We start from the raw sequence: 26,351 nt of genomic DNA on the forward strand, positions 1-26,351 counted from the left end.
TTTACTTTTTCTTCAACCTGAATCAGTTTAGTTTCCTTGATAGATTCTTTTTCTTTTACTCCAAGTTATAAGAAGAACGATAAACTTCTTTCTGACCAGGACATTTCATACTTCATAACAGCTCAAGTGATGAACCACTGGGACGTTCTCAAAAAAGCCGCATAATGCTGGGCGTGTCGTGGTGGCGTAGCGGTTGGCGCGACCCATATTTGGAGGCCTTGAGTCCTCGACGTGGCCGTCGCGGGTTCGACTCCCGGGCCCGACGACATTTGCCGCATGTCTTCCCTCCTCTCCTTCCCCGTTTCTTGTCAGCCAACTATCATATAGGGGACACTAGAGCCTACAAAAGACCCCCAGGAGGGGTAAAAAAAAAAGCCACATAATGCTAAAGACTTGAAATAAGTTTAATATTTAGGTTTTAATTGAATAACTTTAAGTTTTTAACATTGCTCATACTAATCATTTGGCTAGTCAAACAGCAAGAGCAATGGAGTACACAATGGTAAAACCTAATTTGCTTGATTAAAACATGCCCCCAGGGGTAACAGTCTGGCCTCATTTATTAATTAGAACATTAATAATTTATATTTTTCTTAGTCAAATGTGAACAGATGACATTATAAGTGAGACTGGCTGAAAAGGCTGTTTTTGTACACTAAAATAAACTTCACCATTTGTTATTAATATTATTTTATTTATTTATTTGGTGTGGGAAAAGTTTTTGATTTTGAGGCCAAACTGAGCTTTAGATTTATGAGTTTAAGGGAGTGGTTGGCATTCAGTCTGAATCACAAAACATCATAAAATGCAACCAACTACTCAACAGTTCTGAATATTTTAATTTATGTCTAAAATTCTTAACTCTCCTTAGTGTTTTTTTATTATTAACACTGTAGTGAAGTAATGTGCATTGTTTCCGTTTTCAGTTTTTTTCTCCCTTTTCTTTAGTATTTTGTTATGAGTCTTTCAACTGTTCTGCTTCCAGTTTTATTACTGAACTGCAAAAACTGGTTTTTCACTAAATACATGCAGTAACAATCACTCCCATCAACTGAAGAAGAAAAGGCTTATTTGCACCTCGTTTTGTGTCGGGTCCCAGGTGTTCTGTCTCCAGCCACAATCACAGCAGATGCAGAAAAGATAAAGAAGTTACTACTTTAATATTATTACTCTAATTAACACATAACTCTAAGTTCTGACCCCTGGAGCCCATATTTGGAACTTTCAGAACATTTAACAGGAGGAGTCTTATTAATATTGCATTTCTAATTCAATAGATGATGCTGCATATTGTAAAAAGCCACGGAAGAGAAATTTGTTCATCTTATTCACTTAGGGATCAAAAGCATCTGCTAAAGTTAAAAAAAAAAAAAAGTCAGATTTTTAATTATGTAGTACATAAATGCAATAAACTAATAGTATATAATTGCTGCTGTAAACAAAGCAAATCATAATACACTAGTAATAACATCACAGATAAAAGAAAGCTTATATGTAATTATATCCAGTGAAAGTGATTTCATAAAGAAATGGTTATTGTTCTTGCTGAAAGATCTTGGCTGCTCACTCCTGAGCCCCATATGTTTGACCTCCTCAACGTGTCCCCAGTGTAAGAGCCCAGTATGGTCCCATGTTTCACCCCCAGCAATAATACAATACAGACTGAGTGTAGGTTTTGGAATTAGAATTTGGGAATTGCCAAATATATGACTCTAAGCACAACTCATGCTATTAACTTATAGGCACAACTTATGAGACTTTTTGGAGGAACCTTGATCTGTTTTTAGGGGTTTAACTGCTAGGTATTACTTTTTTTTCACCCACACAATTATAACTGGAAAATTAAAGCAGTTTTGGTTTTTGAAAATCAGAAGTTGTTTGTGTTGGGTGAAATGTGTTAGCATTTAGTCACCAGATGAGGCGCCCTTTCCCCCTTAAAAAAGAATTCATCAATTTAATTCACAGGCTAAAACTGAATTAGTCCATAAAAGTCCTTCAAATATGTAAATCAGCTGATCATGTTTGTGTTACCATAATGATCATAGCATTTGCATTTCCAGACTATTCACATGCAATGTTTTTCTTTTGTTTGCTCACATTAAATGTACTTAAAAATCACCTTAATGTTGCTGTCATTCACATATCTCGGCCAGAAAACAAAAAAACGCCTGAAATTTTAATGGGAATTTCTTCACTACAATTAAAGTTTTGATTGAATCCACCCTTACACCACACCAAGGTTGGTGTTTCTCTTTACCAAAACTTTGATTCATTTTAAGCATATACTCTAGCAAAATCTTTACTCACATCATTTGAAGGCAGAACTTCTGCTGTTTTTCATCTACACTTTACTCTGTAATGGTCAGAGAGGAAATTATAATTGGCAGAATGCATTAAGGAAAACTTTGGACTTAGTAAATAAAATCAAAACAATGTTCATGCTTTTATTGAGTAACAGAATAAACCATCTGTTTTCTATACCTTCTTTATCTAATTCCCATTTGCTTTGGGGCTGGTGAATATCTCCAGTGGACAATAGGCGAGAGACATGGGAACTTCTGGTCAGATTGGCAGCTTTTTGCAGAGTAACTTAGAAGAAAATTAGATTGATAAATCACATGTTGACACTAGATTTGAAGCATAGACACCAAGTCAGGTATTCTTTCATCTTCCTTGCTGAATGCAAATAGAAAACTGTGACCGCTGTCTATGTAGACTTCAATTACATTCTGCAAAAGAGTGATTGTGTAGGTAGGTCCTGGGTTGTGGCCTGATCAAGTAACAATGGAACACAGTGTGTATTCACTTGTAAATCTGTTCATACCTGCAGGGAGTTCAGCCACTGGAAGGTGAACAGCTTGGCAACAGAGAAAAGAGATTTCCTCAAAGCTCCGTTGCCCTTAGCACCAGAGTTCCTACGCAACCTGCGGTTACTGGGGCGGCGGCCAACCCTGCAGCAAATCAACGAAAACCTCATCAAGAAGTACGGCACCCACTTCCTGGTTTCTGCTACCCTGGGAGGTAAGGAGGACCTGCAGGTGTTCATTCTTAGAAATTGATGGGACACACGAAGATAGAAGAGATGCTCATTTTAGGACTTGTTGGAGTGATATCCTGTGTCAGTGTGCCACTGCAGACAGATGGAAAAAGTAAGCTAGACCCACACCTCATACCCTGAAGCATTTAAGCATTGTTATTGCTTGCGGTGGTAAAATTCCCCTTTTCTTTCCACTGAAGAAGACACACACAGCTGTAGAAATCTATAAAAAAAAAAGAAACAAAATGAAATGAATAAAACTCTTGCTCTCTTGACCAGCTATATGCTGGAGTTTTTTTCAGCCTTCACCCCTGCAAAGTAAAACAGAACAAAACAAAACTGATATTGCAAATTCGTGTAATAAAGCAGTAGAGCTTTAAAATGCTCTCTTTTGTCATTCTTAATGGAATAGCAGTATTGAAATGTTCAACAAAAAGCTACGTTTTTATGGTTTATTGTTTAGCAATAAAATTATTAGGTGGCTGGTGCATATTTCCAGCCGTTATTGAGCGAGAGGCGGGGTACACCTTGGGCAGGTCACAAGTCAATCACAAGGCAACACAGAGATACAGAACATGGTGTTTGTTTGGATGAATGCAAATACATCATGAAGTAAGTAGAAAAACTTACTTCATTGTGTCTATGTGTGCGTAGCATATCTACATTTTACATAGTTCTCACACCTTTTGGACTTTTTGATAGATTCTTAATATCATGCTGCTCTGAGTCTAACATTAAAGACAGATATTTCAGAATATTAGTGTTCAGTTTATGGCCAGGTAATACTCAGCTACCAGTAAGCTTTGACTTGTTTAAAACCTCTCCAGTTATTGGGTTCCAATAGGCTTAATGGCATTGGTTAGCTAAACTGGGAAATTCTTGTGATATTGCACGGATATAATAGAAGTATTTTGATTTCATAAGGTGTGCTATACTTGCATTCAAGGATAAGCATTGCAAAATTAGTCTCATTATATTCTTCCCTATATAATTCTGTAGAGATTTACAAGAGTTAAACCTTAGATCTTAAAAACCTTCCAAAATACTTGAATGAAAAAAAAAAGTATTTCCAGGGAAAGTAGTAGCTTCTGTAATCAGGCACAGATGAATAAATTGATTTTTGATTCACAGGAGAAGAGTCTTTAACTATTTTCCTGGACAAACAGAAGCTAAATAAGAAGTCGGAGGGCAACAGCAACAGCTCTGTGGTGTCCCTGGAGCTGCTCCATCAGTTGGCGGCGTCTTATTTCACCGATCGGGAGAGCACCCTGAGGCGACTCCACCACCTCCAGATTGCCACCTCTGCCATTAAGGTACTGCACTCATTTACTCAGCATGTGTACTTACAGTACAAATCCAGATGCATAATGTTTGCTTCAGTGCCCTGCTGAAAAATGTCTGCTTCAGTATGCTGCTCATGCACTATAAAGCACATGCAAATGCAGTGTTTATTTGCTAAAACACACACTTTTGCGGTTTTTAGGATTAACAAGCAGCCAGTTATGAGGGTAGAGAGTCCAATATCAACGCTCCTATAAAACTCGTCTTTGCGGTTACATCTTTGTGGTGCTGCGTCTTCAACAAATACCTTCAACAAACAATCATTTTTAAAGATTATTGTTGCAGTGCATGGTTTCAAGGTTCAAGAGATTAAAAAGAGTTCAAGGAAACACCTTTTTTTAATCTAAAGTGGCAAGTGTTGATTAATGACACGGTTCATGCACTGCAACTCTCAAAGGGAGCACAGCTTCGCAAATGTCAACTTTCTCTAAGGTCTCAAAGGGAATTGTACACATTCACAGATACATATTGTACCCTATTACACGCCGTCTGGAATAATTTCCATTTGTTTTACTGCAAGGAGAAACTGTCAAATTAAAGGTACGGCAGCCTTTCAAGCTCAAAGGTGTCTTTTTCCTTACCGTAGCTGCATTACTTCACAGATTTCAGTTCAGAGAATGGAGATAAAACCTGAAATGTTTTGAACTACAGTACTAATTTTAAGAGGCACAGTTGATTAAACCTTTACTCAAAATACAGAAAAAAACCCAACCATTATGTCCTTTGTCTAACAATAGATTGTCTGATTCCTTTGGTGTCTAGTGGCAAAGAATAACCAAGAAAAGCATTTTTCACATATCTGCTGGCTTTTCTGTGGCGACAGCAGGTGTGTGGGTGGGTGGGCCATGCTTCTCTTCATCAACTTAAATAACAAATCTGATTGAAATGACAAATAATTGGCTTGGTGCCAAATTTATATGAAGCCAGTATATCATAAGTATTTTGTCCTTGTAGTCTCCACTTGCTGAAAACTCTGCAAGCAAAGGTTAGATTGGCTCTCAGACCATTTTTGTTTCCAAGAGCCCCTTTAAACTGGAGTTCAAAGCACTTGATTGCTCTCCAATTAACATTCAAATGTTTGGATAAAACCGTTTTTATGCTGGACTCAAAATGAGTAATTTTACCCTCAGGAAAAAAAAAAAAGTGATTTTTACATTGGCAATAAATATAACTTTAATTTTAATGCTTAAAGAAAGGATGGGTGAATATTATTTTCATAAGTTAACTTATAAAAATGCTCTCTTGTTGTAGTAATTACAACAAACTCTTTTAGCATTTTGGGGGAAATGTAAGTAATTATCTCACTGCAGCTAAAATGATTTATGTTTGCTAGTATGTACACTAATGAATGCACAATATTTCTCTCAGTACCGATTGTCTGTAGTAAATTAAACATGGTGAGACACAAAAATATCTTTGATATGTCTTGAACAGTTGGCTATGTTCTTCAAAGTATTGAGTTAATTTGATCAGAATTCAAAAACATTTAATGTGTCTAGCCTTTACGAAAGCAGGGGGAAATTAACATAAACAATAAATATATTTGTATAAGCCAGCTGGGGTCTGAAGATCGAGAATTGGTATCTCTTTGCAGAGATTTATAGCCCACTGGAGATTCCACAAATCTGGCCACTATGTGGCATGAAGACAGCCAGCAATGAAACAAACCCTTCAGAAATGCTGTCTGCAGTTTGAGTCATGTGTGGAACACAGGAAATATGTATGAAGAAATGGCTTTGTTTAGATGAGACGAAAATTTAACTTTTTGGCCTATATGTAAATGTTAATGAAAAGTACCAACACTGACAAAGTATTTTCTTAAATAGGGGAAGGGAATCTGGTCAAAGTTGACGGTGAGCTAGATACAGCTAAATGTAGAACAATTATGGAAGGGAATATTTTAGAGGACAGAAAAGACTTAAAACTAAGGCAGAGGTTCCCTTTTCAGATCTGTTGGGAGATTTGGAAGTTGGTGAGCAACCTTGCTCTCTGTTCACTGGGTTCCAGCTATGTTGCAAAGAAAAATTGGCAAATATGTCAGTTTTTAGATTTACTCCCCTAAGAAGAACGTAGCCCTAAAGATCTGCAACTAGTCCCTCTTCTTAGATTATTTATAGAAAACATTTGAAAACCAAGTTTTTTTTCTTTCAGTTCACAAGTAGGAGCTCTTCTACTGTATGTATATATATATATATATATATATATATATATGTATATATATATATATATATATATATATATATATATATATATATATACAGTATGTCGTATCAAAACATTCCCATTTCCTCATTCTTATTTATGTTTGTGGTTATAGAAAGTTCAAGACATATTGATACTTTTCCAAGGTACGGCACACATGTACTGGAGTAACTCACAGTTAGATCTCACCCTCAAGTCTGGTGCAAATATACATAACACTTTAACAATATTTAGTGACTATATACCAGATGTACCAAAGTCACATTTTCTACTTTATTTTTAGATTTACTCCCCAAGTACAATGTATTGGTACAAATGTATCACTTGAATTCTGAGTTACGTGATAAAAAATTAAAAAAAATTAAAAAAAGGTTTTGCCACTACAAAAATTACAACCAACTGGTTAAAAAGCAGAAGGCAGGTTCTGTTCCAGCTTCTATTTTTATAGGAATAATCTTCAATATCTGTTTAGTCTAAGCTGAGGATCTGAGCAAAGGGAATTAATTTGTTTGAAGCTGGACTCATCTACAAAGCAAGAGGAAGAGAAAAATAAATATAGAGCAGAATTTAAAACTGAAATGAAGAAAGGCAAGCTTGAAATTGCAACCATTTAATACATCTGGACCTTAAAGAACAAAATAACACCTAAAATTAATACTTCAGAGAAAGTTAAATGTGAGTAGATTTTTGAGGGGAGGAAAAAAAACACATTTTACATTTTCAATACATTAAGAGCAAATCTGGAATAAACAAAAACATATGAAAACTGGATACATGCAAAGACATAAAAGCCCTTCAAAAGATCTCCTTTTATACCTTCCCACTAGATGAAAATGTCTAGTATGTGGGCCATTTTCAACAATGTATTCTGCTATATAGACTCATCACACAAGAGGAAGCAGCACTGAGTGGGATGTACTTGACCTGCGTCCATGTTTTTCCACTGGGCTTTGTGTCACTGCAGCACCAAGTAGGAGGTTGGAGCAGAACATATCATCATTCTCTCCACAAACAAACCCCGGCTACATATCCATTTAGAAAACATTTTGCGGAGAAAATATTTTGTGTTAGAAACTCAAAAGAAGTCTATTTTTTATTGTTTTTTAAATTTGCAGTGATTGAAATTCAATATCAGCAACTTCAAAATGATGCCAAACGCAAACATTTTAAACAATATATTCCAAGAACAAGATAAACACCCAATTCTCATACAAATAATGTAGTTTCATTACTGCATCTCAATATATTTGCAAACCGTTGAGCCTCTAAATGTTTTTCATCATATAAAAAATCAGAATTGGTTTAATAAGCAAAGATTTTGATTATGAATTTCAGCGTAGCAGATTATGCAAGCAAAAAACAGTAAGCTTTTTGGACAGGAATAAATGGATGCAGCATAGTCAATATAATTTCCTGCAAAAATAGTTTTTTGAATTCTTAATTTTCAATAATCCTACAATGTTTTAGTCTTTAATCCTTGTCCCTCAAAACGCTCCCTACTGTCTGTGGTTCTTAACATCACCCCATCAGTTAAAATAATATTAAACTATATATTAATTTAACCAGTAGTAAACAAAACTGTGAGTAATGATGGAAACCCATTTGGTTTGGTTCAGTTCATTTTTGTAGCCACGATCCTATTTCAGGTCACTCCTAAATACCCAATAACAGAATCCAATTTGGACCAGATCTAGTTCAAATGACAGAATAAGTATAGCAAAAGTAGACAGGATGTCATTAAACAAGTAGTGGTTTCATTGTAGCTGAAATATATGCATCCCATTGTACTCCACAAGTAAATCTATAATCTTTTAGGGATGTATGAAACAATAGATTATTTAATAGAAGATGTAACATATCCTTTCACAGCTTTATATGTCTAAATAAGATTTTTAAATTCTACTCTAAATTTAAAAGAATTTGGAGAATCTAAAAGAGAAGAAAAATGTTAATTGGTCTTTTAGCAGTTTATTAACATCTGTCCAGGTCCATCCTGCCTTCCTACTAATAGACCTCATCCATTAACCAATAACTTTAAAGCATTTCTGGTTAAGTTGTGGGTAATTGTGGAATTATTCAAAATCACCAGGCATTTAATATAAACATAACTGAATGTTTACTTCACCTGCAGCCTCAGTCTGATAGAAGCAGTGCTGCAATAAATAATTCAAATGTAATAGAAGGAAAAAACAATCTCACATCCTCTGAACTGTAAAAACGCAAAAAAAAAAAAAAAGATAAAAGAAAAAGTTTATGATCATTCACGCTACTGAGTGATCATTGAATGTAAAATATTCCAGGTTGATTGATCCTTTCATTTAAGAGATCTTTGGAGTTTGGAGGCAGCTCTCAGATGAATTGTCATTGAAGTTCCTCTCGGGAGGTACTGAAAACCCGATGTGTACTCAGCATCGGGCTTTCAGTACCGATGCTGAGAGCACAGCTCAAAGCTCTGATGCTTTATGGTCCCTGCAGACAAAGTGTGTTGACTCAAAAATGTCTTGCTTGGAGGAATAGTTAATATGAATAAATTTTGAAAATTAATATATTGGTTGCATTAAGTAGTATCTATTTTTATCACATTTTCGCAAGGTGAAACATTATATGTGATTAGTTATTGAACGTTCTCCAACTTAACAATAACTCATCAGTGATTTGTGTTAGATGAAGCATCTCTATTTGTAAAACTTTGACCTGCCAATACTACTTGTAGCTAAACTGAATTATCTTAACAAACTATAATAAAAGAAGATGTAAGAGCAGATCCTTATTAACCCTTAAGAGATGGGGCCCATTGGAACCCCTGAGCTTTTTACTCTGCGCAGTCCAGCAGGGTTGCACTGACCCTACATGCGCTTTTGTGAGTGTTTGTGTGTGTGTGTGTGTGTGTGTGTGTGTGTGTGTGTGTGTGGTTTCGGGCACTGGCGGTCTTTTGGGACACACCCGCTTCCCTGCTGTCAGACTGTGACATTTGCCGCCCTCCTCCTGAGCGTTGTGCTAAGACAGCCTCAGACGTTGCAGGAATCAGGGCTGCAGATAGTCCTTTTGATAGCTTTACGCATTGACATTGCCTCTAACGTTCACTATCTGTGTTTTTTCAGTGAGAGAGATGACTCTGTGCATATTTTTTTAATTTTAATTTTCTTGTCAGATGCCATAGATAAAAGACAAAAAAAACAGATAGTTTTGATTCTTAAGTTAACATACCAAGTAAGAAATATGATATATTAATGTTTTTCAATATCAGATAAACTAAATTTACATTTATCTTCGTGGATGTTTGACTACAAAAAAGAAACACAATAAATGTTTTTCATGCGCATGTTGTATTTAAAAATAAAATTCATAACTTTTTTCTTTTTTTGATTGTTTTCATATATCAATTCTCATTTGAAAATCTAATTAACAAAATATGTACAGATTGAGATGTCTCTCTACACTTTTACACTGCCTCCACCAAAAGTTGTTTAGTATTGCCAGAGAGGATTTTGAATATTTTCATGTTTTCTACCTATTCAGATATGCAGTTCATCTCTCAATTGAATTTTCCATACAGCCTTTCAACCACTTAGGTGAAAGTAAACAGGCTCTCAAATGACATAACATTTATTGCCAAGATGTGTTGTTAGAACGTAGAAATCTTTTATTAAATACAATTTCCTTTTTATGCTCGGTGTGGTTATTAAAGGCAGAAACAATGTCACACTGTATCAGTGAGACCTGCTGTAATATATGGTTTTAATATTATTTCAAAGGTAAAACCCAGTGACTTACAGTTACTAAATTTAAACAGCTGTTTTGACATGTATGCTCTAGAGCAGTGGCTCTCAAATGGTCAGTCTTTTTAGTCACCATAACCACTCAGTGACAAAATGATTTGAGTCATGTACATTTTTCAGTCATTTTTGCTCAGAATAAGAGCCTCAAAGTCTAAGTTGACAGATGAATGCTCAGGAGATTTTTACTGACCAAATGACAAGGCAAGAATACCGGCTTCTTACAATGGATCTGCGCCAGAACTGAGAGAGGCTTACCCTCTCAAATTTCAGTGGGTACGAGTGGATATGACTATTTCTGTGTTGCCTCCAAAAATGTGGTGTCTTCTTTTGTGCCAAATGATGGGAGTCAACTCACAGGAGATTATCACCACCTTTTGTAAGGGTTGTGAACTGATGAAAGTCTTGAAAATTTCCATTTTTGACCAGATAATAGGCCATGACATACTGAAACATTACAAGCCAACATTTCCAAACCCAGCATGTTCCATGATAGACCGAGGCTTAAGGCTCAAAAGCAACAACTTGGCTGATCCATTTAGGTTTTATGTCATCTGCTGAAAGTCCTGTTCTCTCACCTCCGTTCAGTCTGAATAAACCCAAGGCTTATCTTGGCATAGAAAATATAGTTTCCTTTTAAAAAGATGATTACATCTTGTTCCCCTGTCTTCATTTTTTAGCACCACTATAAAATAGAAATAAGCTAACAATAAGTGTACTTCACTCAGCAACAACATGAAGCTGTTGGCACTCGGTTATAATGAAGTCACTGGCTGGAAATGTTGATGCAAATTTGGAGATTCCAACTGGCCAATCACAGGTCAGGGTTGGGGAAAAATGCCAGACAATTGGCACAGATAAATGCCAGTGAACTTACTTGCTTTGCTAAATGTTAGCTGCTAATTGTGAAACCTTGAACAAAGAACATTATCTAAACAGTAAATGAAAAGTCCTCACTGCACACCATGCAGTCTTGGTCTCAAACACACTCAAATTGTTTCACTTTTTCAGTGAGGTGATAGTTTCATTTAAATTCTGCTTTATGCATCTGACAGCATGGCCCTTTCAATGCAAAATTTGCTTTATTTTGTGTTTAGTTGGAAGAAAACAATATGTAAGACTGAGCTGTGAAATACAAAAGGTCAGTCAGTGTGTGGAGGCAAGGGAAGGGAGGTGGTATGAGACATAATCAGACCCTCAAACTAATTTGGTCGTTTAGTTTGCAATGAGGACCAGATTTTATAGTTAGGCTATCAACATGAGGAAAGCTAATTCAATTCAAACAGATAAAACATTTTTTTTGGATGATTAATAAAGAGTATAAGTCAAACGTTTTCCTTTTTCCATGACACAATTTTAGAACCACATCTGCTGCTTAAACGAGAAGCTAAGAAAAAAGGCCTCTTCCTGTTTCACACATCTTCTGTTGCCTCATGCCTTTATCTCTGTTATCTTTAACTCGATCATGACACTCTCTCTCCTATTTTTGTATATATTTGACAGATTTTTGAGATGTGTATCACCCATACTGCCTTGAAGGATAACTTCTATTTCGTTTGATAATAGATGCAATCTTAAGGCAAGCAGAGTGAGAAGATACAAGCAACAAGACGGCTGCACAGGCTGCATCTTTTTCCAGATAGGCCACTTAGCTGAAGAATAGCTTTGCTACAGGCCACATCCATCCGCTGACACTGTGCTATTTTGAACACTCACATAGGAAATGAACCATTTGTCATATTCATACTTCTTAGTTTTGAAAAATCTTTTTTTCTCTCCAGTTCTTGTGTTCCTCCTATTATTCACTTTCCCTTCATGCACTTGACTTGTGTCTGTGTTACTCTGATTATTGTTTGATCCCCAATTAGCCACCATTAGCATTGCATTTGTATGAGAAATCTGGGACAAAACTGTTCATATATTTTCTATGATTCTCAAGAATTGATATCCAGGTCACCGGTTTAAGCCAAATAAATATTTTACTGGTCTTCAGTGCAGATGTTTCAGCGACATCTGACATGGACATAAATTTATTGCTATTCCCTCGCAACAGAAAATGCTGCATCCTACTTGTAGAGCAACTCTTTGAGGTTTTTGTTTTGGGGTTGTTATCACAGTCAGTGTGGGTGAAGTCCACGCATGGAATAGTTTCAGTCAGAAATGTTTTTGATGAGTTTCAAGAAAATCGTCTGAATTTGCAGTATTTCCAGGAAGCTACTTGTCTGTTGATGATTTATTTATTTGGCAGCAATGAGTGTCAGGATTCATTTGAGAAAGATTAATGGAGACCTTAGACTTGTGATTCTTCATTAAATATGGAACATAATGATAATCATTGAAGAGTATGTTTCAGAAACCAAAGAGTTCTAATGTGAATTTCACACTTTTTGTCAAAAATGCATGTACTATATAGAACATATCTAAACAGACATGTTTCACCAAACTTGCTTAATTTTTTTTTGCAATTTTCTGACTCAAAATAAAACTATTTATTGGGGAAGCCATAAAGTTTTGAATAAACCCTTTATGTAGCTTTAAATCCATGGAGCCACATTTTAACTTGCACAAACCCCCAAAACAGGTAATTTTAAGAGTGCTTGAAATAAAACAGACACAATCATGTTTATCCTTAAGCACAAGCAAATCATTGTTGAATGCCAGCTTACTCAGTATAGCACTCCTTCCTTCGATAAAACCGCTTTAATGTTAATTCATAAACATGCTTCTCTCCTCTCTCTTCTATTGTTCTCTATATAGCAGCCCACACATTGCAGACAGCTGTGGCTGCAGGTGTTGTAGTCTAAAGCAAAAATGCTAGATTGTTTTTTTTTTCCCCTGCTCTCAGAAGGCTTTACTTCATCTAGCCTACTGCTTGCTGTCACAACTGCCAAATGCTGTACTCTAAGCCATCAAAGACGGCAACAAACATCTCCCTTGTTTATTGCTAACATAATTGTAACACATTCAGCACATATATCGTTTGTGATGTTAAATAGATCTTCTTTTTCCTCCAGGTAACGGAAACAAGAACAGGTCCTCTCGGCTGCAGTAACTACGACAGCTTGGACTCCGTTAGCTCGGTGTTGGTGCATAGCCCAGAAAATAAGATCCACTTAAAGGGTAAGGCCCCACAAACAAAAATACACTCACATACTGTACGTGCAGCTTAATGCTGTAAGCATGTGCACACAGCCTCAACCCTGCAGAGAAGCTCCACTGATGGAATAAAATTAACCATACACACACAGAAATTCACCGCATCTGTCCATCCCACCTGCCTGCCAAATGTCTCACCTCTGGTGTTGTTGGCTTGGATGACCCTTTACTTTACGCTGCAGTAGTTTATATGTCTGTTTCTGCCTGACTGGTTTTCAGTCTCATAGGAAATCTGTTATTTTACCAGGCTGCAGATAGCCCAGACCCACGCTGACCTTAGCTTAATCCACCCAAACCCGTCTACAAAACTCTGTAAACAGGTAAAACTCCGGTGGTTAAATCACTAAATCATATTCTTGTTTATTTGCATTCATGAGAAAATATTCAACAAATGAAATCAGGTGGTGGTGGGTAAAGAATTGAAACATTAGGAGAATAATAAATTGCCTTGACTTTTTTGTTAAACAGAGTGTGACAATGGCCGTCTGCAGAGGCAAGCCTTTATTTATCTTGCAAATAAATAAAGGTCTACCAATTGCAAGAACATTGTAGTAAGTACAATAAAGTACCTTTTTTTTTTGAAAGAGTAATCCAGAAAAAAAGGACCCCTATTTCAAGGCCATGTTAGCTTGAACAGTCAGTGTCTGGTATTCTCTTCAGCAGACAGAATATGAATGATTTAAAAGCACTGTGAGATATTTCCAGGTGCTACATTCAGGGAACGTCGTTCCTGCAAATGTCTTTGAAACATCATCGATTTTCTATATTTATGTGAAGGGTTTTTTAAAAACAGCTTCACTGATATAAACGTATGTCAATACACAACACAAATCTTAGTGGTAAAAATTTATTGACAAACTTGTGCTGCATTTCCAGTCAATTCTGCAGTCTGGTGGTTATTCTGCTTTACTTTGAGAGCTTGGGAAATATCTAAAGTGGGCAGCATTTTCTCCAAGATCATCCTGGAAACCCATTTTTAATAGATTTTGGTTTCATCGTTTTAATAACTCATTACCCCTCATTTACAATTATATAAAAATAAATACCTTTTTGTTTATGCTGTCAAAAAGTCGAAATTCATTACATACATATGTATAGATTTAGTTATTTAGTATGCAAATCATTTGGACATAACTGGTAAAAGGTGGCAAAGTGATCCCAATCTGATAGTTGATAGGTTTAGACTTTGCATTGATTTTCATTTGTGAAATACATAATATGCCACTTTGGCTGCATTATGGTTGGAAGCAGTTTCAAGTGAATTTGCAACAGTATTAATCAAGGTTTATTTGCATTGTAAATCTCATAGGTGGAACCTAAACAATGTGCTTTCTATCTATCTACTTAGTAATTGTCTTTCTCTTTCTTTTGCGGCCGGGTTTGTCTACTGCAACACAAATTTGTGATGCGAAAACAAAAACAAAACTTGTCTGGAAGGATTTTCTAACCAAAGCTAATTATTCTAAAGGTCAAGAGGACAAGTGATAAAAATCAATTCAGCCTGAAACTGAGCAAAATACATAAAGTTATCTGGAATCAGGCAGTTGTCTGTGATCTCCATGCATCTAGCATGTTTTGGTGTTGGTTTAACATCTAATATTGATGGGAACAAATTTGCCTTTGATAAGTATTCAGAGAGTTCTTAGGATGCGTCCACTCAATTATTCATACAGACACATTTCCATATTTTATTTACTGTCTGAACTCCTAGCATGTCGTTCTGGAATTGAGAGTTCAAAATGCCAAATGCTTTTGTCACGAAGTTACAATTGCAGGAAAAGAAAAGAGCGAGAACAATGTGGTGGCTTGATTTACACAGTAATATCCTAGTTTCATTTTTAATGGAGTCCTATTTACTAATACACTAAGCACATCTCCTGCTGGTCTCATAATAGGAACCATAATAGCCAACAATAGAAAAAGATCCTGTTGAGGTTAATTGCAATTTTATATGCACACATATTTGAAAAAAAGCATAAATTAGCCAAGTAAAGGAGGCCAAATGTCTCCATTAAAGGAAACGTTATCATAAGCTTAAAGGTAATATGACAAATGTGTCTCAATAATTGTGCTATGATTTACCTCTGGGAAAACTGATGAATCCATTTGGATTTTTGTGATGTAGTTCATAATGGCATTGTCTAGGTTATTAGAAAATCCACACTTTCACTGTGTGAAGAGGGAAATGTTTTGCATTGTCAGTCCTCGAATGCTTTCATCACTTTGAGGTCAGAACTTGGTGAGGGGAAGGAGTCGGACAGCAGGCCTTCCTTCCTCTTTTTGCTCACCAAGTAGTCCTTCAGATGTTGGCCCTACATCACAAGAATAATTTCTGTGATCACAGCTTGTCTGCCTGCTAGTGCTTCACAAGCAACTGACGAAGGTTGTTTTTTATTATTATTATTATTATTTATTTATTTATTGCAGGGCTTTTCCATTTCAGAACCTTTTGGTCTAACTATAATTTTAGGAAAAGACAGACAATCTTTGCTCAGAATATCAAACTTACTTGTGCCACTCTCTCATCTTTCTGATTCCGCTTTCCACAGTGGTTTTTACCACTTTAAGACTTTGTTCTGGAGGCAAAAATCAAAACTACTTAAACAAATAGAACTGGCTGCCATCTTGATGGTAGAGGGCAAAGAAATTAATGGAAATATCTGCTTTTATAAGACTTAAGTTTAGTCTGCAATGATGTATTAAAATCAAAACACTTTAACGTACCAGCTTGTTTACATCACCAATAAGAGCTTTCTTCTGTCAACAGCCACTCTATTCACATCCATTCTCTTTTTTTTAATTATTAATGTACTCTTGAAATTTTAGCCATCTCTCTGAGTTCTGATGAAGGCTCTCATTACCATCTATGTCTTGCACCCAAACACATCCAACAAAAAAGTAGGTACATACCTTTACATAAAGAACTTGAAAAAATAGTTATAGAGTTTTCAGGGACTCATTTCACCATGTTTTACACTATTGTGCAGATATCAACCAATTATATACTTTTGTCAATTTAATAATTTTTAATAACAATGCCACACTATTCTCTAATTTCTCGATAAATTTAGCGTTGGAAAAATAAAATGTTTACAGAAAAAAAGCAGCAAACACAGTCCAAAGTTGCAGAGCTATCTTCCTCGGCTCACTCACTGTCCTGTTGCACCATATCACATAATATTCATTTAATTTAATTTGATAATTTCAAAACATATGGGTTCCAACTAAATAATTTAAAGCAGGAAACTCTGATTTTATGCTGTGTGAGATTGCTTAATCATTCCTTTTTTTATTATAACTGCAAAACAAAAAAAAAAACTTAAGACGTGTTTCTGTGATCAGGTATCAATAATTTATATTAGGAACAGAGAGCCGTCATCATTGCACAGCTCTGTAGGTGGAAAGAATTTCACAAATATTTCAAAACAAAGGCAACCTGACAAAAATGGTATTAACTATTTCTAGTGCATTATGTTGTTAAGCAAAATTATTGCAGTTAGCATAGTGAAAGCAGTCTCTTTATTTTCCCTGCAGAGAACGCAGAACCTTAATTCTGAGATTTTCAACGTGCTGTCGTTCTCTCGTGGAACATTCTTTATACCTCTCCAGTTCTTTTGAAATTTGTGAATGAATCAGTTTTCAAATCCTCTCATTATCATCAGGTTTCTTGACAACAGGAAGTCTAAATGTTGCCTAGGTGAACGCTGTAATGAAAAAAATATTGATGGGGAAAAAGATTCGATATCGAAATATGATTATCCCCTCCAGCTGCCTGACCCTGTCATTTCCTCCTAGAGATGCCCTATAAAGTTATATTGACAAGCTTTGACCCAGAATAAAAACGAGGCTAAACATGTTCAAAACCTTAAAGTTTTTACTGTTTGTCCTTGAAGCGGATATTAAACCTTAAGTATCACAGATGTTGCTGAATAAATATCAGTTTTCTCCACAAAGTGAACCATAGTTTACTTTTCCACTGCAAGGTGAAGTCCTGTATCTTTGTGTCCTTCCTTCTTTTCTAAAACGAGAAATATTATTAGTTTGAGACCCAGGTAGACCGTAGGTATTAAGAAAGGTTAAAGAAGTGAAAAAGCCATGTAGTGGAAAATTAATTAACACCGTTTTGAAGGCTTTGTTCACTGTCTGACATATCCATTAAAAACCGTGTGTAGGTTGTTGAGTGGGTCGTTAAAGCACAACACTTCTCAAATTCTGTAACAATAAATGAAAAAAAAAATGTCTTCAAACTCTTTTGTTTTCAATTCTGGGGAAAAGAAATCATAATTGCAGCTGAAAGGTGCAAGTTTGTCCCCAGAAAACGAACAGAAGTGTTTGTTCTACAAATATGAGTACAGTTTCAAGTAAGAAACGTTTAAAACAAAAACAAACTAAGGATCTTCAGACTTCATGTCTCGGGTAGACGTTTCATTCTACAAATGCAATAATTATGTTTTTAAAAAATGTTTTACATTGATTTTGTAATTAAAAAAAGGGGAGCCCTACCAATTACCATGGGCAAACAAACTTTTAATCCTATTTTCTCTAATTAGCTTGATGACTTCCATTTCTGCCCTTCCAAAGCAATGGTCCCGGGAGCCAAGTTGATCAAAATTTGGTTGTAAAAGCTGTTTCTAGCCCAAATCAAGCCAGCACTGAGGTATCAAGTCTCCTAAGAAATAATTATGGCAGGAACTTAGGACTATTTTGTATCAGTTCACTGCACAAGATAAATTTTAATTAGATCTTGAAAGTCTTCTTAATGTGCTTTAGAGAAAAGGTCACTGTGTGCCAAACTTCTTAAAGTATGCTTCTCAGTGGTTCTTAAATTCTTTCAATCGTTATAAATATCATGCGTCTTTACGCCTTTTTTTTTTTTTTTAAATATCTGTGACAATTATAAAACAGAAGATTCTGTCTTGATTCATTAGGACAGAAACGTCCCTTTTTCCTTGGTCATACGTGTGCACGCCTGTTTCCTTTTTGGGAATTTTTCTGTTATTCACAAGGTTGAGAAAAGGAACCAGAGCCTGATACTAATGCAGCGAAGCCTTGGCTGCATGGTTAAAAATGGCTAAGCCCTTGTGCGAGCGATTGTTCTAAAAGACACCAGAGTTTGACATGTGCTTAGTAGGCTGTTTAGAATGCTGTATGCTGCATATCAAAGTCTTAAGATCAGAGAAGAAAAACCCGTCTTCTAATTTCGTGTCTCTCCATGAAGACGCAAGCTGATTATTTACTCAAATTAAGGCTCTTAGTAATGCTAACTGCAGCACAATAATTATAAAACAACACAAGAGAGGCTTAAATGGCAAAGAAGCCAAGTGTCCTTCCACGCCAAAACTTGCCTGGGACTTTCCTCCAGATATGGAGGAAAGTTTCATCCTCTGAGGAAAAAAAATCTGAATAGACCTGGTGTCTGATAACTTTATTGGTGAGACGAGGAAATATGGCAATAAAATATGTTTTCTATGTAGCACACTGGAGAACGCTCTGTCTTAAGAGTGTTTCATTATAGGGAAACAACTGAAAATGCCAAAATCTAAACATTTTTGTATATATCAAACTGCAACTTGCTATAATTAAATACCACCGTGGTTTAAATGTGTTTGGTTTAGGGGTAGGGCTCCTCAGTCTTTCTTTTTGTTTTACTGTAATAAAGACTACTTATTCTTCTCCAACACCATATAAAGTTGTCTTCGTATTTTTATCCTGCAGTCAAAGTGAAGCTTTCGAAACAATATTCCCCAATCCTCAATTCCCCAATTTTTATATGTTTTTGCAATGGTTATTACCTTCCAAATGAAACCTTCCAAGTTATTAGCTATGGTCCTCTCTTGTGTGTGTTTGTGTGGGTGGCATACTTTGAGATGCATGCATCCAGAAACCCATCAAGAGTCTAGTAAAAGTCCAGTAACAATAGACAGAACTGTGTGGGAGGAGGCGGCAACTCAAAATATACCAGTTGGTGGAAATATTGGCTGACGCACAAATGTACAATCTCAAAACTAAGGAAAGTGTTCTAGCTCTCAGCACTGTACGTCATGTTACCGAAGGTTTGGTGAAAAATTCTAATGGAGAGCAAAATCTGCTCTTTGGGGCAAGTGTAGGATGAGTGCTTATTGAAACCCAGTGTCATAGAAGTTAGAATCAGGCAGTACGTGTGATTAATCCCTGGAGAGATGACTGATGTGGCTACTTCTGACAGAAGAGAGAGAAACATCTAGATAATTGTTAGGTGGGTCTAATTTTTCTTCACAAATGCCTGATTTTGCTGGTTAAGACACAAGTTCCCCGTGTACTACATCCAGCTCACAAGACAGAACAGCCCACGACAGGTTCATGAGATGACAACGTTTTAAAAATAACTTTGGAAAAACTAAGAATCTCCTTGTTTTTAAAGAAAGTAATATTTTAAAAAATCATAAACTGTGTTTCAGGAATCTACAATCAGTCTTGCAACTTGATCAACTGCAATATCTGGCCTGGCCACTACAGCCTAAGAGAGACTATAAAACTCCCATATAGAGGGTGTTGCCAAATATACACACGCACACACAACGCGTCTTATCTTGAGGAGAAGAACTTTTTTTTTATAAATACATTGAAATGATATCTGTTTATTTTTTTGTAGTAAACTACTTTTGGTGGCATTAACACATTTAATTTTCCCTACCCAAACATACTTGTGATGAGGAACAACACAGTTATTGCCAAAATAAAAACTGAAACAAAAAACAATTGACTATTTTCCATATCAAATTAGGCTCAAATCTCAGATGTATGATCATTTTCATCTAATTTTCTTATTATGGTTGCACTTAAGATAATATGTAACAGCCATATTTGTAAATATGTTTTTTAATTTGGATTAACGTTCAAAATAGACTAACCCCGAATTCTCTGTTGTTTCATGCTGACCATTTGCCTTTTAGATCGGCGCTGAACAATGGCAGCCCAGTTGTCTGAGCAGTAAAAGGATGAGTCTCTGTCAGTGTCGGTAGGAAGCCCTGTTAGCCTCACAGTCACCGAACAAATGTCTCACAGTTCGTGTCACTATCCTCTAAACATACTGCGTAACCTTCCCATACGGTCGGACCGTTCTCCGCATTGGTGAATGTTCCACTGATGCTGTGAAGTTGGGGCTCTGAAATAGCCAAGCAGCTTTGTTGTCTGTGGCAGGTCAGCGGTGTTTGTGACTCTTTCTGTACAGTAGAGCCGGTCATGCGGCGCATGTAGCAATGTCTTTATAGCAAATCCTCATAAGCAGTAAATAAATATCACCTCTTTCCACATGGCCAGCCGCTATCTAAATATACTTTATCCTTTTTTGAGTGTGAAGTTGAAAGATTGAAGGTAAATTGTGGGGTTAAGCTTGGGTTTTTGAAAATCAACCTTATTTAAGACTCCAAGAATGTTGTTTTGTTGGATATAGATATTTTTTTTACCCTCAAAAATGCAACTTTCTCTTATATGCTGTGAGTTTAAGACTTGAGATATTGATGAGAACAGTAGAGAAACTTCATGATTAGAAGTAAATACGGCCAAATTTTTCTTAAATGTCATCTTTACAACTTTAGTAGGATACGGTTCAGGGTATTCACAGATTTTCTGTAGAAAGTCTATTATCATTGTTATCAGTAATTTTACTCAGATAAGAGTTGCAATACTATATAATAAAACTACACAAGTGAAAATAAAAAGTACAACTTAGTAAAGGCACTCCTAAATGTGCATATTCTCAAAAAAGGTAGGCAAGTAAATGTAACTGAGTAAATCTAACTAGTTACTACCTAGTCTAAGCTTGAGCAATTTTGCAAAAAGGTGGGAAAAAGTTTCAGGTTGAGATGTATTCTAAAAAAGTACTTGCAGCTGTAAATTCACTGACTACATGAGTATACATGTAGTATTAGTTCATCAGAGTGAATAAGTGGACAGAAAGATAAATTATTTTCCTTCCACTTCACTAATTTGTGTTTACCCTTCACAGTCATATTTACTGTATGCAAAGAATATATACATATTATACGCTTTGCATGCTTTAGAAAATATATAATGTAAAGTATATAAATCTTTACATTATATACTTTAGAATTTGTAGTTGTTGAAAAAATCTGAAAAACTTCAAAAACTTTGAATAGTTTCAAAAGATTCAGTGGATTCCTATTTTTAATAACCAGTGACTTTTAAAGGTATGGATCTGGATTTAAATTGTTCATAGTTTCGTTAGGGTTTTGCCTTCTACTTGTTTTATAACCATACTGTTATAAAATTAAACCTACTGAAGCTTTAATAGTATTGCCCTTTTCTATTATGACAAATTAAGAATAAAGCCATTGCAATATTTAATTTAAATTGTTCAATTGGTTTGAGAAACATGTGGACTGAAATAGTTATATTCTCTTACAATAGACAAGCTAGTATTTAATGTTCCATTTCAGTCCACTTGGAGTCCTGTTTTGGAAAATGCTCGTCTCTTAACACAGGCTTGCATAAACTCAAGTACGAGTTTATGCAAGCACAGAGACAGACGTGCAGGCCCACTTTTAATCAGAATGACACCATTGCCTGATGACAGCTGCAGGGTGGCCTTCATCCACCACAACTCCCCCCTGCAGCTCCATAAACAGGCCTTTAGAAGTTTGCTGGAATTCTTTCAGTAGCGAGAGCGAGGCATGGGGACGGATGCCGCAGGACACTTGTGAGCTCCTGCAGGGTGAGAGGTCTGTCAAGTGGCTCCCTTTTGCTTAGGTCTTAGTTTGGGCAGTCACTGAAACAAATACTCTGCACACAAGCTGTTTCTGTACACTGCACTGTATGAATCATTCATGTGCCGCTTGCATGCCAAATTTCTCACTGGTCCCTCCTCTGACATCACAGCTCTAGATGCCTCGACAGTAAAGGTTTCAGCAGACGAAAGATATAGGGAGAAATAAAAAGTGAGCCAGATAAAAGTCTATCTGGTGGGGAAAAAACAGTTTGTGGCTCTGAAGTCTTTTTACCCTTTAAACTGACAGACCTGTTGGATATAGCTCCCTCAGCTTTACACAGGGCCTTATCTCTTTGCAGCATTACAGCTTTGCACTTTTCATACATGCACATTGTAGTGGACCCTTTTGTGTACAAGCACAAAACTATCTCAGGAGAGCATAAAACAGCTGAGCTGAGGTAAATACGCATTCCAGCCTGTGCAACAAGTCAGCAGAAAATTCAAGTCACAGTCAGAGGGAAGCGTTACGACCAAGGAGGGAAAAGTCAGACAAAAAAAAAAAAAGAAAGGATGAGGCTTAGTATGTGACACAGGAACATATGTGCCATTGTGAGTACTCTTGCACACAAGACATTGAAGCAAGACCGATGCAAAACTCTCAGGCCATGAGGGCAGGACAGCAAGCCAAGGGTACCAACGGCACGTCCTGCAGAGACAAGAGTGCATTCCAGTGCAGCGGACTTAGCTCTCAGCAAAGCAGAGGCTTAAAATTAACACACAGTCACTCAAAGACATGCACTGATAACAGAGAGGTAGTGATCATGGGGTGGGTTTAAGAGCTTCAAATTGCCCAAAATGAAAAATGTGACCTCTGCAGGGGATTGAGAGATGGAAAGACAGGGAACCTTGGGGCTGCTATTTCTAGTCCAGTGGAGTGATCTAAATCTGGGGGTGGATGGAAGCAAAGTCTCATGGGTAATGGCCCTAAAAGCCCCCATCAGAAAGAGGACACCCACAGGTTTTTCATGGTGGTAACTGGGGACCTGGTGTGATAAGGAGAGATAATACTGAAGATTAAAAGCAAGTGATGGGATTTTTTTTATCACTGTTTCAAGCCCTGCTGGAACAGAGGTGTACCACTCAGTGCAGTCTGAAATGTTCCAAGCATTTGTCCTATTTGAAGCCTTTCTTTGGGTTGGATGAAAAGACAGACTTATATTTTACACATATATAAACCTGCAGATGGTTCCAACCAAACAGCATTTGCAAAAGATTTCATGAATTAGTTTTTCCATCAGAAATTTGTTCAATAATAATCTGCTGCTTAGCCCAGGCGTCAACTCTTGGTTCATTTTCTGCAGGTAGTTAAACATTGAAAATATCTTAGTAAAGATAATTGATGGCTGTTTGATTCATTACCAGATTAAACTGGTTTCTCAGTTGTTGATATTCCCTTTATACAGAAACATGTAATTAATATGTCATCAATTTTAGATTAATTAGAAATTGGACTGAAATAGGTAGCAAATTAATCTGGAACTCGGTGAAAGGGTAGCCTGGAGGCACAAAGATGAAAAGATGAAAAATCATTTTCTGTCTTTATTTTCATCTCTTTTCTATTCTGGAAAAATGAAAAGATTTTGGAAAACTGAACTAGCAGCAAGGTTTTTTTTTTGCTCAACATCCTTCAATTTAACATATTTTCTAATTAAACCAAGTTTGTATATTGTTTGAATCTGTGGAAATACATGTTTGAAAATAGAGAACTCCTTTTAGTCATTGCTATAATTCTTATATTGCTTTTGCCAGCAGTCATTCAAGAAACCCAACAACGTTTAGTGCATTATGTGTCACTTTATTGTGTAAGTTCACTGAATTTCAATAATTTGTAGAAAAAGTAAAGAAAGCTCCAACATTGCATTTCTAGAAATCTGAACCTGTAACAATTTTAGAGAGCTAGGAAAACCCACTGGCAAAATAGACATAATATATGCTGCAAATAGGCATCAGGTTAATGAAATTTGCATAAAGACAACAATGTTGCAGAAATGACTCTATAATCTTTACCTCATTCTTCTAATATGTGAAACTAGTGGAAATTTACTCACCTCTGAATGTCAAATGCTTGGACATCTTGATAAAGAATTTCATCTAAAAGATTAAATTTGTTTCTGCATTTTACTGCAGAACGATCAGCAGTGAAATGTTTCAGTACAGAGGACTTGACTCTCAGCACTGCAGAGAGAGGAGGCAGGTTGGTGACTTGATTTTGCCAGAGGGAATATGTAAGAGAATAAATCAGTCTCACTAATCTGCAGTTCTGGAGAGGAAGCTGGAAAGCTGCATAATGTCAGAGAAGGTGGATGTTGGGGAACTGAGAAAGTTAGTTGAATCATGTGGAAGAAGAAAGTCCTGTTGGAGTATATACTCATCTTGGTTAGTCAAATTTTCCTCCATGAAGATCACAGGTACTACTTCACAACTAGATCCACAATCCAGCAACGTGGTTAGAAGTCAGGGAAAGGTCATACATAGAGAGGTGAATGTCAGAATACCTCGTAAAAAGGAGCAGGTACGGTTCGGGTGGGTCGTGGTCCAGCCATCAGAAAGGTTGTAGAGATCTGTCATGGGCGAGGCGAAAATAGTCCAGAGACAACAAGGGCAAGGACTGGGCAACTACTGGCACAAGAAAGTCAATAATCTGGCAAGGAGGCAGAAACTGAGGAGAGATCAAGAACTTCAGAACTTCAAGAACTTGAGAAAGGTAGACAACTAGGCTTGGCACAGGTGAACTGAATGAAGCTGATGAGCAGAGATTTAACTTGGCAGGTGGAGCAGAGTAACACGGAAGCATAAAAGCAAGATCAGAATAACATGGAGAAACATGAAATATTATCGTTTCAGTTGATTTGACCGCTTGGCTCGCTGATAGATGATCCAGAAAACAATGACCTTCCATCCTAATAAGGTCAGGTGGTCTTTAGGCAACAAAACGCAAAAATGATATCACTGATCGCTCTCTCCTGGCACAGTAGCCACACACCCATTATTTTTCCAATATCTGCATTATAAACAGATCATAAGTGACACACATTCTTTATAGATGTGACAGGATTTCATGTTTCACCAAATGCGCCTAATTACTTTCAGTCTGACCCATATAAAATGCATTTTTAGATGAGTCAATATGCAGAGCAAGAAAAGAAACTGCATGACAGCAGCTTGAAATTTAGGGCAACTTACAAGTTGTGTAAATTTTAAATACAAGACTTGTTATTTTTAAGAAAAAAATGGCAATAAAATTTAATCCAGACTGACTAGTCAGGCTTTTCCTCCTCCTTGAATTTTGAGGTTGTGTTGTCTATGACCACAATGTACACAAATATATCCTCCAGCAGGAATATTCACAATGTGTATGTGCAAGACTGTCCTTCACGGTACATTAAAACATAGTTTAATTTAATCTCCATTTGATTATTACAGTATATAACTTCTACTTAAGAAAAAAAACAACACAAATCCATAAATCAGCCTTTTAACCCATACGAGCCTACCACAGCATTCTTATTTCATAAAAGCTTGATGGTGTTGTTGGGCTTTATGTCACTCTAAGTGATATAAAATGGCAAATCGCACCCGAACACATTCCAGTTTGCATTTTTTACTCATTTTGGAAAGGCAGCCGTGAGTGTCATACTGATCACAGCCAGCTTTCGGCTGAATACTGATGTGCTGCCGCAGTAACGACACGTGTGTCAAAGGTGAAAAGCAGCAAGGTGAAAAGAGGATGACTCACAGGCAAGTACCCAGCTAACAGCCGAGCTGAATAATTTGTGCTCAGTCTACACTTTCATAATGTTTAAAAAAAATAAAAAATAGCCAAGTTGGACAGACAGGGCCAATTTTGTATAAAATGACAGTGCAGCCAAGTGATGCTTCAATGCCCATCCAAACTTTTCAAAAGGCTGCTTGAAAGTTGCCTTGGATGCGACTTCAATTGTTTGACTGTGGTGTAGAGTTATATTTAGCATTATGTTTTAGTGGCTATACCTGTTTAGCATTTATGTAACACAGTTGTTCAGACTCCTCCACTGATGCGACATTCATGGATGTCGCTCAGCACGTTGTAAAG

At 36.5% G+C, this 26,351-nt stretch overlaps 1 protein-coding gene across 1 annotated transcript in view; it reads left to right on the forward strand.

The window, feature by feature from the left end:
- The window catches only part of brinp2 (bone morphogenetic protein/retinoic acid inducible neural-specific 2), a 205,093-nt gene that overhangs the window by 120,142 nt on the left and 58,600 nt on the right, over positions 1-26,351 (forward strand). The window contains exons 3-5 of the mRNA XM_028021397.1: positions 2,831-3,021; positions 4,169-4,350; positions 13,371-13,476. Coding sequence (XP_027877198.1) covers positions 2,831-3,021; positions 4,169-4,350; positions 13,371-13,476 — 479 coding nt within the window. The remainder of the gene's footprint in view (positions 1-2,830; positions 3,022-4,168; positions 4,351-13,370; positions 13,477-26,351) is intronic.

Source organism: Xiphophorus couchianus, chromosome 6 (genome assembly GCF_001444195.1).
Source record: "Xiphophorus couchianus chromosome 6, X_couchianus-1.0, whole genome shotgun sequence".
Lineage (NCBI taxonomy): Eukaryota > Metazoa > Chordata > Actinopteri > Cyprinodontiformes > Poeciliidae > Xiphophorus > Xiphophorus couchianus.